This window comes from Euprymna scolopes, chromosome 1 (genome assembly GCF_053919585.1).
Source record: "Euprymna scolopes isolate OS-2025 chromosome 1, ASM5391958v1, whole genome shotgun sequence".
NCBI lineage: Eukaryota > Metazoa > Mollusca > Cephalopoda > Sepiida > Sepiolidae > Euprymna > Euprymna scolopes.
Window position 1 is genome coordinate 187,518,783 of NC_136482.1, and position 16,369 is coordinate 187,535,151.

Sequence of the window (16,369 nt, forward strand, 5' to 3'; positions counted from 1 at the left end):
TGATTTCATTAATTTTTCATTGCTTTGGCTCAGATTTCTTGGAAGAAATTCAATGAAAAATTAATAAAATCATTAAAGAGTTTTCATTAAAATATTAAAATAATCTAAACAAAATTATTAAATTATCTTTCATTCTGTTTTTATTCTATTTTTTTTTTTTTTTTGTTTCAGAAATCCCTGGTGTCCATTGCCACGAAAACAGATGTCAGGGTTTAAATGCTAAATTGAACTTGAAACTTGCCACTGATCGCGTGCTCATCCCACTGATGAACAATCCTCCGAACTCGGCCAAGAAAGTAATTGGACAGATACAAGGTCAATTGCAAACGCTGGAGATGACCAGTGACCAGTTGGCAGATATGTTCAATGGCTTGCTGGCGAAAGCTGGTCAGTAATGACAAAGGTGGTGGTGGTTGCTCTTGTTATTCTTTCTTGCCAAAAACTATTTTTTTTTACTCCTGCTTTTACTCCCTTTTACTTCTGTTTTTGCATGAATGGTTCTGTTACTATTAAGACCGATTTTTAACTCCTAACCCTAAACTCACGTCTAGCATGTGAACTAACTTTGTTTCACTTAATCTTAACATTGCAGGGGGATGGGAGGGGGCAGGTGAACAAATTTACTTTTTTTTTTTTAGTTTTAATGCTTACTGTGAAGGATTCATTCCCATTAAAATTTGATTAATTTATCTAACACATTTTTATTTCACACAAACAAGAATTTTAATGTCATTTTGTGGGAGCCATTTTCTTTACTAGCTTTGCCCACCTTAATAACAATCAAAATATTAAACTGCATATTCTCTCTTTGCCACATAATTGAGTACAGAATTTTTGCCCAGAAAGTGGCTGTTCCATTTCATCAACATGTAGGAAGGTTAGATAAAAGCACTTGTTAAAGGCATCTTCAGTGCTAGAATTTCTTATCAGAGAGGTGTCAGCAATCTACTGCATAGAGCGCCTGTTTCTCCAATGGTAACCTATTGGATATTAGTCAGACACAGCATTGCTAAACCTTCCACATATTGTTACATCGAAGCTAGGCTGTTCATAACAGTTGAGGATATATCTTCGACAATCAGTCTGATAGTCTGGGCCGTTTTTAAGCCAACTGGTTTTTGGTGGGGGTCAGACTGAGATATTGTTCTGTACAGTTCTAGGAGGTCCGTCCTGCCTTAACAAAGTAGTTATGTGTGTTGATTTATAGGTTCTGTTATATCCTTACTTTAAATAATAGAGGTGTTAAAAAGTATTATCTAGGAGTTCCTATTTATTTACCTCTCCACTCGGGCAGAGTTAGACACAAAGTCGGTTTTTAATGTAGGGAAAATCCAGCTCTCCAAAAAAGGCACTCTGGGTAAGAAGGATTTCTCCTTCACCGACCGAGGACAAAAAAGGTGAAGTGTAGCACCAGAACAGATACTACACTGGGTTCCTAGCCAAAAGGCCAAGGAGGAGTTGTTTTTACAAATAGATCCTTAATATATTTTTCTTTATAGAACCTGTCACTGCTACAAAATCAATGAAATCTGAAAGTGTTTAATTGTAAGTGGGGTTGCCATGGTATCAAATGGATCGATTTTCTTTCCTTAAGAGAGCTCAGATGAGCATTTGCCATGAAAATAATGATAGAGCAGAGACAGGTTCTGTTATATCCTTACTTTAAATAAGAATACAGCAAGAAAAACGGGGTAATGTGTGAAAGACAAAGGAGTTTATTTACAAGGGAATACATGTGACATGAGAGTTACTCGACCTCTTTTCTTATTCTCTTCCTATCTTTTTTCCTTCTCTCTCAGTCACATGAGAGGGTCAATATATCCATAGTGCATTTCATATATGAAGGGATGTTAGGTTATTCCATTCCATCAGTTTCATAAAATATTGTTACAAGCTAGGAGAGTCTAAGAACAGGGCAATTATCCTCTCTGGAAAGAATTTTAGACTCTGTTTATTTGTTTACTCTCACTCTGCGTTGTTCACAGCACATGATAAAAAAATCATAGATTGAACATGTTACAATGCGTTATGACACGTCTTTTCCTCATTCAACCGTTAAGCAATGCAAGAAAAACAGAACGTTAAAAGATACACAAGGGATTTTTCATATTATAAAGGATTTTAGTCTATGAAATTTTCACAAAGCAAACTCAATGGGCCAAAGCAGAATACAGTCACAATGAACAGCGATGTCATATTAGGAGAACAAAATAACAAAAAAATCTTAGACATGAATGGAGAGAAGATGGAGACAGGGCTGGTATATATATATATATATATATATATATATATATATAAATAATCTCTATTGGGTCATAGTTGACTTGTGGGTTGACATACTGTGGATTCTTACCATTGCCTAGCTGAAGGAGATATGAGGGTTTCATGCATCTGCCATAAGTGCCAGCCAAGTGTGGAATAATTTCAATAAAACTTTTTTCCTTCATGGTCGTGTTTTCCCGCCAAAACACATTTTTCCACCTCTTCTAAATTTGACCCATCAGCAGCCTTCCTTTTTTTTTTTTTGTTTGCTGCATATTTGTCTGATATTATGTGAGTGTGCATTTTGTTACTTTTGAAAAGGAAAAGAGAGAGAGGAAGGTGAAGGAGATATTGGCTGATTATCTGTAGATCGCATGGTGGGGTAGGCGGTTGGACATTGTGTGTGAAAGACCACTGCACTGTCTGGTAGAGTGATGGCGGGATCGGCCCATTCATGTTTTTTTTTTTTGCTCCTCCTCCTTCAATCCCATCATGATTTTTCTTGGCTACTTTTCACTATAGCCCTGCTTTAGTACAATATCCATTTTTTTTAATTACTTAGACTATCGCCATAGTTAATAGCATCCTAAAAGTCCAATATTCAAGTTCATCGGCCTAACATTTGCAAGTAACATTAATTGGAACAGATGCATAGAAGATGCTGCCAATGATGTTGCAAGGAAAGTGGGCTTCTACCATGCAATAAAACTTTTCCCATCTGCGAGTATCCTGTATCTTTACCTAGCCACTAACCGTCCATGTATGGATTACTGTCATATCTGTGCTGGCTGTTCCTGCCTTTAAAATAGAATTTCTAATCTAATGAGTTCCACACTGGCTGCCAAGTTCCAACCCCTGTCTTATCACTGCAGAATTACATCCGTTTGTCTGTTTTACAAGTACTTTAATGGAATGTACTATGATAAACGTATGTTCTTGTATCTCCTTCAACATAAATGCACTCAATCGACCTGACAACCAACTAAATCCCACCCCTTCACTGTTGAAGTCTCCAAAATGCCAGAAGGCTTTCTCCTCTAATAGCTAAAATTTAGAATTCCCTATCTGCTCCAGTTTCCTTGACTGTACCAACAGGAAGTTTAAATGTTGTGCAGCGAGATGTTTGTTCACATAACTCCCTATTCAGAATACCCTTATGGATATGGTACCAAAATTGCAGTAGCCCTATGTTTCCGTGCCATTTGCGCGAATCAAAAACAAAAAATCCATTTACAAATTTTGGTTGATTTCTTTCAAATCATAGGAAGCCATTTTTAAGCTTATATATTTTTTCAAGTTTTAACGAACTTTTCAATTATTTGAATTCAGAATTTGCACCAATTCTCCAACTTTAATAGATTTTTGTTGATCCCGTTCCAACAAAATTTTTCTTTTAAAATTTTTTTTTGAAATGTCGTTACTTTCAATGTATACCGTTTTCGTTCAATGGGTCTAGATTGTTATTTTAAAACCATTCACCATTAATTTTGAGTTAAGCTGAATGTGTCTATTTAATAGGGACAGCGCATATATAGTGTAAAATTTTGTTGAAAATTCAAAGACACACGTTTTCTTTTTTATAACCTTCGTTTATTTCCTGGATTTTCCCATTACAGCCGTTTCATTAATGAGTTGGCAATTTTATGATTTATGTTTCCGTAAAAATATCCTGTCCCCACCAACTTCTTCAGATGTTTATCCATTAGATTTTTTACAACAAATGGTAAACGAAGGTTATAAAAAAGAAAACGTGAGTCTTTGAATTTTCAACAAAATTTTGTACTATATATATATATATATATATATATATATATATATATATATATCACTTGTCATCCCTTTTTTTAAAAGATGACATCGCCCGATCATCAGACAAGATTCAAGCAAGCAAGGACGCCCGGATGGTCCAGAGTTTTATAATTCTTAAGATAATCATATTTTTAACTTTCCAAGACATATTCTACAGTTTCTTTCATTTAATGAATCCTATCCTTAAACTCCATGACAGAAGAGGAGGAAGAGGATGCGTATTCCATCATCATCCAGGGCATAATATTGATGATTGTCTCCAGAGATGGACGGATGCGATATGCATATATTCAACTGATTAATGATCGACCAGGGATATAAAAGACGACCAAGATAATGAATGAGCAATTTCTATTGATGGAAAGAAAACTGACCTTCATAGACACGAAGTATTGATTGGAAGATGGTGTTTTTAATTGCGTAGTCCTAGTAACATTTCTCTATGGCAAGTTTATCAAATGGACAATACATGTCTCTTTTATGAGTGTAGACTTACCCCATGTGTCTGCTTCTTTTAGACTATTAGACCTAAGAACATGAAATTTGGTAGCAATGATTTACTACTTATGCAAATTGCAATCAGGTTATATATAATTTAGCATTTCGCTAAATAGAAAAGAATCCAATAGAATAATCAATTATTTTATAAGAGTATAATATCTGTATAAATATATTCAAAAGTGAGAATGTGTGGGTGTGTAAGGACACTTCTCAACCTATATACTCAACAAACTTTTGCTCTACAGACTTGAAATTTGGTACATAAAGTATACAGACATGTGGAAAACTTTGTAATTAGCTTTCATTTGAAAAAGCAGGTTGCCAAGGGGTCAAAATTGAAAAGTTTGTACTTGTGAGTCGTTGGATTTTTATCTGTTTGCTAATTGTTTCACGACTGTGCATGCTGTGATCGTTTACATTATGTTAAGGATAATAGGTTTAAAGACTTTGTAAAGATTCTGTCAAGGTGGCCTAATGGTTATCGTACTTAACTCATGGTCTTTAAATTTCAGTTTCGATTTCAACTAAAGTATTTTTTTTTTACTTACGAGAATAATACTGGCATGATCATGTCTCAATTTCTTTCTTTTTTTTTTTCATTTTTTTAAAAGTAATTTAATGTTATGTTTAATACCGAGCAAGGCCGGGTATATCTTCTAGTTTATTTCTAAAATTACAGAAATGCAGATAAATATTGTTCCTTATGTTTCAAGTGGAAGGGGTGGTTGGAGTGCGTTCCAGAATACTTGAGTTTTCTTGGTAACAAATTATAAACTGCCCTACCAGTATCGTCAGCCATTTTTCTTTTTACTTGTGGCGTTGCTCTTAATAGAAATCAATTTCATCATAGAAGTTTATTTTTCTTTATAAAAGGTGATTGGTAGCGTGTTTCTAAAAAAAAAAAAAGAAAAAAGGGACCTTGGAAAATTCAGGGTTTCTGTGGATTGCATTATTGCAGATTTTATTTTCTTTTAATCTACAGAGAGCTTGTTTTGCTGTATTACACTTCTTCAGGATGGCTAGACAGGCAAGTGCCCTAAGCCGAGATCAAAACTTAACTGTTTAGTAAACGGTGAACGTTTCAAACCGTTAAGCTGTTAGTCATAAGCTGTGAGTATGCCAAATTTAATAAATATATATATATATATAGAGAGAGAGAGAGAGAGAAAGAGAGAGATTTATGTCATTATGCCGGATTGCCTTGCTGAAAGTCGATTTAGGAAATCAACTATTGTTGAAAAATAAAATGTCAGATAATGAACATTATTGTTGTTTTGTAATTGCTATGTAGAAAAAAAGGTATGCAGAGAGATTGGTATTAAAACAAAGGAATGTTAGTAAAATATTTTATTTAGAACAAAGAGATCCTGGAATTTGGCCTTGATGGGAATATAGGTTTCCAAACAACAGAGAAACGTCACTAAATCAAGTATTGAAAACGTGTGTGGAAGTCACGTATCAGGTTATGGAAGTCAGTGATGTAATAGGATCGGTTAGTTTATATATATATATATATATATATATATATGAGAGAGAGAGAGAGATACGAGTTAGCCAAGAGGGAGAAGTCAAGGAGAGATAGTGGGACGGTTAAGAACCCAGCGGCAGGCTTTTGGGCCTGGCACAGGGGGACTGAGACCAGCATGCAATCTTCCAACAAGGAAACCTGGTGAAATAAGTTATCTGGTCGTTTCCTGAGAAGAAATGTTCATTTAAGCTTTTCAAAACATACCTTTATGTAAAAATCATAACGGAGAAGAGTAAGATTCAAAGAAGCAGCAAATATGTTAGGTGACGATGAACTTCTTAGTAGACCGAGTATAGAATTTAACACGATTTGGTAATCGTTAATTATAAACAATAGATAACTCACACAGTAGAACCCGGGATACAGTGGCCTTAGGATACGATGTTTTTTTTTTTATAAGTTACAATGTGGAATACGATGTTTTTCAGGCCCTGGTTACGTTATTTGCCCTGCCATACGGTGTCATAAATAATGTTATTTTTTTTATATGCACGTGTATTATATACTGTACTGTATTTTGTAATGCCGTATCCCGAGGTTCTACTGTATAGTAATAGGCAGCAGCAACAACAAATATATATATATATATATATATATATGATTAGTTTTTTTTTTGGAAAAAGAATTCCAGCAGAGTGCTCAATTAAAAGGAAAATCCAAATTTTAAGAGCGTATTTATATTTTGTATTTTTATATTTTGTGTACAGAAAGTTGTTAGTTGAGACAGATCATTGGTACCGTCGGTTTCAAGCCCGAGGTATCCTTATCAAGCTCTCTTCAGCCAATATTCGAATAGACGAATATTGGCTGAAGAGAGCTTGATAAGGATACCTTAAACGGGACTTATTATCGGGCTTGAAACCGACGGTACCAATGATCTGTCTCAACTAACAACTTTCTGTACACTAAATATATATATATATAATATATATATATATATATATATAGTGATACTTACATCTAGAAATAAAATAGGTTTAAGGCTGCTGAAATTCGTAGTAGAATTGTCCGCAAGGACCCGTGACGCAGTGATTAAAGTTCTTGGGAAAATTCAATTGTGAAATTCTTCTGAATATTGAATCGAAAAACACGAACAAAACCCGAACAAATGAAGGCACGGTTTTCTATTGGCAAGATAACCTAAGACTGCGTGTCCTATCCCAATTTGTGTATTAAATGTTATATGTTGGATTGTATTGCATGTCATACATATATACACCCAAGGAACAATTAGGAACCACTAAACGACAGTGAGAAACAGAAAGAAATATACACATTTTATTATGTACACATGATTACATGAACATTTAATATACACTGTTATACCCTCCCACTACGTAACATATATTTAAACCATTAAAACAGTTGTGTGTGATAAACAACGGATCAATTATATTGACTAGCATGGAAGGAAACAGGTTGCAAGTAATTGACTTACAAAAATGTGAGGCTAAGTTTTTTTTTTCTTTATCACATGTAATTTTAAAGGTGGATAAACTTCCAAGGCCATATATATATAGTTACATGCCAAGATCCAAATATTTATTTTTTTCATGCAAAACACCTCCTCCAGCATGTTAAAATTTCTGTACATGTTTTACAGATTCATTCTGTTATGCAGAAACAAACTGTTATGTCAATACTGTCTCTTTTCATGCATGTACTCTTCAGAAAAATTATAAATTAGATAGAGAACTTTTGTTTATATTTGAATGATTGCTTTCGTATCAACCTTTCATTGGTTGATTTCAGTCTCATGGCAGTTTTTGGATTGTAAATGTCGACTTTTATTGCTTTTCAGGTAGGGGTATTTAGTTGAATTTGTGTATATATATATATATTTGTTGTTGAAACACAAAATTCTCTTCCTGTCAAGTTCAAAGTCGGACATAATCGATGCTTTTTAAAAGGACAGAATTGACAAAATTGGTTCAATCTAGAATCTAAACAATTGTTTAAGGTCTGATCTTAGTTGTTATGGATACGTATTTTGATTGGCTGAGTTTAGAAAGACAAACGTTTGTTTTTAAATCTTCAAAAAATGTCTCTTTTCAGAAAAATTAGAAATTGTTTTTGTTTAGATAGAAAAAAATGTATAATGTTACAAGAAGAAAATTTGCCGCATTTTTTCTATGTAAGCAAAGAATACACGTACAGTGGGATTCTTTTATATATGCTCTGTTATTACATACATTGAGCTTCAAAAAAAGAGTGAAATATAATTGAAAAAGCATTTTACCAAAACCATGTATTCTCATAAAAGAATCTCTGTGGGAGAACAAAAGTTATTCCAGTTTATATGAAACTAGATGAAGTATTTAATATATTTGAATATTCCCTCCTCATTGATTAAGCTAATTAATTCATAATAGCTTCTTTTTCCACGTCCTCCTTGAGGCGGGAGCAGTAGGTGCATTTTATTTTACAGAGGTTGTGCCAGTAGCTCTTTTCTAGTTTAATCTTTTCTCTTTTAGTCCTTCTTCTTTCAAAATATGATGTAAGAATTGAAATTAATATTTTATATCATACTAGCATTTCAGCCCGGCGTTGCCCGGGTGTTTGGAGATGTATGTTGAGCAACAAAAAAAAAAAACAGAAAAAGCCGTCAATTTTTTTAACTTTGACCCCTATTATGACCCCTTAATATTTATTGTTTTGGGCTCTCAAATAAAGTTATTAAGTAAGATCCATGTCCAAGTAACCTATATCTAAAATTTCAAGTGTTTAGACCCAAAATTGGCCGAAGATTTTGTAGAGTTCTCAAAGGTCAAATTGTTGAACTTTGACCCCTTAACAGCCAAATTTCTGGCCGAAAACGGATTACAAAGATTTTCTCAAATCTCAGTACCCTGTATATCAAATTTCGAGTCTGCAGACTAAAAATTGACAGAGTTATTGCATAGGAAAATGTACACACACACACACACAGACACGTTCACTTTTGTATATATAATAGATTGCATATCTGAAAACTGTTAACTCATATTTTACTTTTAACTAGGTAATGTACAATATATATATAAAGATGACATCATTAATCTATTCTGTTAATGAAATAATTAAAATTTAGTCTCCAGCAGTGCATATCTAAACACTGGTAAATGTACCTGTCGCATTCATTTTACATAAACAACAGGGTGTAAATGTAGCTTTTTTTCAGGACTTCCAATGCATGAGCAACCAACATACAACATATATATACTAGCAAAAGTACCCGTCGTTGACTGGGTTCAAAAACAGCCTACAGAAAATGGACTCTGATTTATGAAAGTATGATAGGTTATGAAAAGGAAGGGTTGTAAATTTGGCTTGAATTTGGGCATATCAAAATCAAAGCAAAATATGATGAAAGTAAAAATAAAATAAATAAACCCCATAATTTATTATACCATACCTGTTCACACGGAAACACTTATCACAATATTCTGTGGATCTATATTAAAAAAACCTTGTTAAACTTTGTGACATATTTCCATTCTATGGAGGTCAGGTGCGAACGAACACCCCATAATTTTATTATACCATATTTCTTCAAACTGGAAAATAACTATCAAAGTATACTTACGTAGATAGATATAAAAAATCTTTATCAAAGTGTGTGCCTATTTCCATTCTATGGAGGCCAGGCGCGAACGCAGACACCACAATTTTATTATACCATCCTATTTAAGTTAAAATATACTTATCAAATTATTATGTACATCTATATCAAAAACACGTGTAAACGTTTTTTTTTTAATTTTTTATTTTCATACTTTGTTGACCAGGCGTGAACGCAGACCCCCACAATTTTGATGAACCACCGTTCTGCCAGATCAAACATACCCATTCCTGTGTCTCGATACATCTTCTATCATTATATGTAATCGGTTTTTTAAAATAGTCAACCATATAGGAGCCTATTCGTGACCAGACACACACATACACACACAGACATTCAGCTTTATATATATATATATATATATATATATATATAAAATAAACTCATATAATAATGTGTGTGTATGTATGTATATATATATATATATATATAAAATAAACTCATATAATAATGTGTGTGTATGTATGTATATATATATATATATAAAATAAACTTATATAATAATGTGTGTGTATATATATATATATATATATATATAAAATAAACTTATATAATAATGTGTGTGTGTATGTATATATATATATATATATATATATATGTATATATATATATATACACAACATACATATATAAATACAGCGTGTGTGTATGTATATATATATATATATATATATATATGTATATATATATATATACACAACATACATATATAAATACAGCGTGTGTGTATATATATATATATATATATATAATTAAAATGTAGGCGAAGAGACCTAGAGGCTCAACGTCTCGCCCGTCTTACATGGGCTTTCTCATATATCAACACCAGAGGGATGTGAAAATAATAATGCACTTAATGCTTATGAGAAAAGTATGGTGTCTGAAGATTAAGTCCAACAACTTTTAGGCTTTGTCTTTGAGCTTTATTTAGACATGGCAAGACTAATTTTTATTGGGAATTGTAAACGCTTGAACTGATATGACATGTCAGAATAAGAGAGTCTGAAGAATTAAGTTCCACCTTTAAAATTTCCAGTTATTATAATGCCTTCCAGAACGTTAGTTTTAAAAGGTTTTATTGCTAAGGCTGTGTCATTACAGTTTATGTGGATCATGATTTCTTAATATAACTGGAGCTCCTTCCTTCAATATCAGGTTATGTGGTATTCCAGGTGGTTGTAGTGAAATCTACAGGAAATCCTACGGCCTGATTTCCATCAATAACAAAACTATATGGATTGATAACTCTTGTAAAAGATTATAATTGATCATATCAACAGCATCATTTCTTTGGGCCAAGATTGCTTTTTTATGAAGCCATCCAACATTGCATAAATCTTTAGCAATATCTAGGAAAACCTTAGTCATCAGGTCACCAACTGAATTTACCGTCTGGCCACAGTGCAATTGAAGATCTCTATTAAACAAGTACCAATGATGCGATTTGAGAAAAGCGTTGCAGACTAATCATCAAATAAATGTGTCCTCATGAAAATATTCTCCAAACTGAAAACCAAAACCTTTGTTACCATTTTGTTAGTATTGAAGAAGTGCTGGATTTTTATATCACATTTTAAATGGAGAGAAAGATATCGGACAAAATTAAACGTTTGGTTCCCAAGGGCAGCAGCATTTAGTTTGATAGATAAACCACTTATTGCAGACTATAACATTCTGTTAGACCTATCTTCTCTTTTTTTTTTACTATTCTTAGGATTACTATCTATTATTACTATCTATTATATCTAAATTAAATATTTATAATGTGAAGTTCTGGTGTTGGAATGATTTCTGAATACAATGTAAAAAAATATAGAATTATTCTTAAAATATTGTAATGAGTTGGCAACTGGCGCTTGGCACTTCTACTGGCGCGGGGTGGATGAATATGAACTTTATAAAATTTATTGTTTTTGAGCAAATTCAAATTATATTGAATTTCGTTTAAATAATACACAAGAGAACTTCTGTTTATATTTGAACTAGCGAGGGGTACCCGGCGTTGCCCGGGTGTTTGTAGGTGTGTGTGAAAAAAACCCGAAATGTGAAAAAAAACAGGTGCCCGTGAAAAAAAAACGAAGCCTTGACGCGCAGTTGGAAAATAGTAAAGTGTGAAAGAAAACAGGTGCGCGTTTTTGATTGATGTGACGGCGATAGGTATTCAGCAGTTAGCATTTTGTGTGGGACAGTTTTTAATGAGGTCAATAAATCGGTTTGCTTGTTTGTTTTTAAAAACCCGTTCCCTGTTTATTAGGGGGAGCGTCTCGTCTCGAAATGAAAGCTACCGTCTGATATGACGAAGTTGACATTGACCAAACGTTACTTAGCTCTCTAGAGACCACTGGCTTTCGGCCAGTGATTAGAGTCTAGTTTCACTTTTTGTTTATACTGAAAACCGAATGTAACGCGTGCCGATGCGGGGAAATGTCGAATAATTAACGTTTGAAAGTCAATAAAATTAAATAGACAGGCGAGCTCCATGGTTAAGTGTGAGATATTACAATTTATAGATGATATAAAAAGTTTTAAGAAGTTGTGAAGCGAGTGAGCGCTTCTCTGAAAGAAGCCTTTTGTGGACATCGAGGAAAAGTGTACATACAGACATACATTTTCGCTTTATATATATAGATGATTGCTTTCGTACCAACCTTTCATTGGTTGATTTTAGTCTCGTGGCGGTTTTTAGATTGTAAATATAGACTTTTATTGCTTTTCAGGTATGCTGACAACGAATATCAGGGTTAAATTTGGGGCTGATGAGTCGTTTACCAGATATGGAAACATATGTCCAAGGTAAAAGCTAATGTAATCCCTGGCAGCCATTTTGTTTTCATAATCAAGTAGTTAGCAACACGCATGCATGTAACTGAAGCAGATGACAAAGCAAATATTTTTTCACCACCCCAAATGGAAAAAAATGGGGTGTTTATTCTGAATGTGGAGGTTGGGGGGGGGTGTTTATTCGAAAGCCATTAACATGTGGAGCCGTTATGCTTGTGCATTCCTCAGTTCCGAAAAAAATGGCTCTCGGGGATTACATTAGCTTTTACATTGGATAACAAATGTTTTCATATCTGGTAAACTACTTATCAGCCTCAAATTCAACTGTGATATTCGTTGTTAGCATACCCGAAAACCTATAAAAGTTGACATTTCGAATATTAACGGTGAGTTGTAAATTAATGTAAAACAATATGGAAAAATGTTGTATTTTAATCGGAAACCAATTATTGCAATTAATTTATTATTAATATTTGATTAGTTACAAAAATTTATATTTTGTATTAAAATAAACCTCTAATTTGTGTTGCCATAATTTTCTTAAAAATATTTGAATTCAGTAAATGTGTAAGAAAAACACGTATTTGAAAACTTTAGAATTGGATTTTAAATTAATTTGTTTATCAAATCGATGAATGAATATAAAAAGATATAGAAATGTCTTCGTCTTATTTCTTTGCAAAAAGAAAAGGAGAAATTATTTATAGAAAAAGTTATTTAAGGTAAAGGAAAAGCTATTTATAGAAAATAAAAATTATCTAAAGGGAACAGGAGTAATAATTTAAAGAACAATAACATTATTAAAGTTAGGCTAGACTATGCATATTTCCAATTTCAGAATCTTGAGTAATATTTACGTATTACTTGGGGAAAAAATGAAGAAAAAAAAAAAAAAATACAGGAACTTAACATTGTCAAGGAAGATTTACTTTGACGCCCCTCTAACAGATCCTAACTCAATAAAATTTAAAATTGCTTAGGACGAAAACTTCAGTCGTTTAAGTTTTATTTTTATAGTTTCACCATAGAAACATTTCAAGAATTTCACAGGATTAGCTAAACCTTTAAACCATTTTGTTTTATAATTCCGAGACCTCATTAGATTTATATAATAGCGAAAATGTGTGCTAGTGTATGCGCTTTTTTTGTATGTCCGGCAAAGGCTTTTTTTTTGGGGGGGGGGCTGCTCGAGGAGGTTAATATTTCTTAGAACTTTTTATATACTCCCGAGATTATAATATCTTCGATTTACAAAAGGAGGTCGTCTCAATCTTTTATTTGAGCGACTTTTATTTTATAAAATTCATGCTATTCTGTCTTCTTGCATGTTTGCTTGTGTTTTTCGAAGAAATTACGTTTCCCTGGCACTCTTCCCATGGACGTCCAGAAAGGAATAAGCTTTGATCAATGTAGGCAAAACCCGTCATATCAGACAATTGCAATTCATTTGGACACTCCCCTTTTTATGGGGAGCTGGTTTTCCCCAACATCTTGGGGAAACAAACAAATATCAGAAACTGGCTTGCAGCCAAAGTTAAGTGCTTGCTGTTTGACCTCGTTAAATTTATGCACCTGTGTCAACTCCTTCACTTAACTTTTTAATCGTTTAATTTCAAGCATTCTCACTTCTCGGTCCTCTTAGCATCGCAGTAAGATATCACGTTTTCTTTCACTTTCTTTTTCGCCTTTGCCTCAAGGCTTCCGGTTCAAGCCTACCTGCCTACTAGCACTTTTTTTCCTACACACATACTCACACACTGACAAACATCCGGGCAACGCCGGGCACCCCTACTAGTTCATATATATAAAAGGCAAAATGTGTTTTTGTATGTCAAAGAAAGGCTTTTTTTGCGGGGATTCCTTACAAGGTTACTATTATGGAGAACTTTCCTTATACTTCCTAAATGATAATATCTTTAATTTGTGAACGGATGTCATCTCTATCTTTATTTTGATCGTTTTTTAAAAAATTCCTGCTGCCCCATCCTTTTTGTTTGTCTGTTTCGTATAAATAAAGTGGAACTGATTGAAGCAAAGTCAATCACCTTGCCTTCCCGGTCGGGACATCCAGAAGGCAGTTAGTTTTGATCAATGTGGGGGAAACTCTTCATATCAGACAATTGCTATTCATTTGGAGATTCTTTTTCCCAACATCGTGGGGAAACAACAAATGCGATAGAAAGCTGGAAGCTTAACTGGCCTACAGTCAGAGTTAAGTGTGTGATTCTTATCCGCTATGGTGTTATGGTTAACATTGCTAAATTTGAACACTTTACACTTTCTTTTGCGCCTTCGCATCGTGGGTTCAATCCTAACAAGCTACTACGACTTTTTTTCTTTTTTCACACACCTACAAACACCCGGGGCAATGCTGAGTACCCACGCTTATATGCAATAAATGCAGGTTGTTTGAGCTACATTGTAAAACATATGGCTAGAATATAAATTTCAGGATAAGTTTTGAATAAGAAAAAAAAACATGATTTTCTAAATCCTTGTTTTGTGCGAGTTTTACCTGATAACAACTAACAAAATATACAATAATTTTTCAAACAGTGTTTTATTTTATTTGCTAAATTAGAGAGGGGGTGCGTATTTAGTTGAATTTGTATATTTTTTTGTTGAAACACAAAATTCTCTTCCTGTCAAGTGCAAAGTCGGACATAATCGATGCTTTTTAAAAGGACAGAATTGACAAAATTGCTTCCATCTAGAATCTAATCAATTTTTGAAGGTCTGATCTTAGTTGTTATCGATACGTATTTTGATTGGCTGAGTTTAGAAAGACTAACATTTGTTTTAAATCTTCAAAAAATGATAGATTATTGGCAGAAATTAAAGAATGACCTTTCGTCTGCTTACTGAAGTCTACAGAATGGAAAGCTGATTTTCTGACTTCTTAAAGTATGCGATGTTTTGTAAAAATCAAAACGAAAAGGGTAAAAAAAAAAAAAAGAAATATTGATAAATTTCTAAAATTAAACAAACAGAAGAAGGCTTTAGAATATACTAGACTACCCGTAACCTGTTGGGTCAGTATGTTATATTAGCTATGGAATTAATGTATGAGCGTGACACTTGTGACGTAAAGAAAATAGTTTTTTTGTTGATTATTAATAGTGTAAGGGGGATAACTCTGTCCAATTTGCTAATTTTTTTTTGTGTGTAAATTACGCAAATTGATCATTGAAATGGTTTTGGGTGTTGTTACATAAAAAAATGATTCTCTTATAGTTTTGGGGCAAGATTGGAGATTATGTTTAAAAAATAAACAATTATAAAAAGTATTGATGGAAAGAACATGTGTTTACGCAGTTATTACAGCGTTTTGGGACATAGATAGAATTATTATAGCGTTTTGGGACATAGATAGAATTATTATAGCGTTTTGGGACATAGATAGAATTATTATAGCGTTTTGGGACATAGATAGAATTATTATAGCGTTTTGGGACATAGATAGAATTATTATAGCGTTTTGGGACATAGATAGAATTATTATAGCGTTTTGGGACATAGATAGAATTATTATAGCGTTTTGGGACATAGATAGAATTATTATAGCGTTTTGGGACATAGATAGAAAGTACTATGATGTTGTATTTTAATTAAGGTTTTATGGGCAAAACGGTTTTTTGTATTAATGAAAAAAGTAAAAAAATGTTTTTGGATTTATTTATTTATGTTAAGTGTTGAAAAAAAATGTTCTAACGAAGAAGAAAATGTAAAAAAACAAAATGAAGGCGGTGGGTAATTCGCTGTTGTAAAATGATCTTATGGTTGTCAACGGGTTAAAGTAGATTTATTTGTAAGAAAATTGCGTTAAAATAACTTGAACGTAATACGGAAATGAACGATTAAAAATGCAGAAAATATTAACAATTATT

The 16,369-nt window shown here is 33.1% G+C and overlaps 1 protein-coding gene across 3 annotated transcripts in view; it reads left to right on the forward strand.

Moving 5' to 3' along the window:
- Positions 1–16,369, forward strand: part of LOC145278247 (uncharacterized) — a 1,121,062-nt gene that overhangs the window by 996,806 nt on the left and 107,887 nt on the right. For all 3 annotated transcript variants that reach the window (XM_080130545.1, XM_080130539.1, XM_080130552.1), the window contains one exon: positions 172–387. In XM_080130545.1, coding sequence (XP_079986671.1) covers positions 172–387 — 216 coding nt within the window. The remainder of the gene's footprint in view (positions 1–171; positions 388–16,369) is intronic.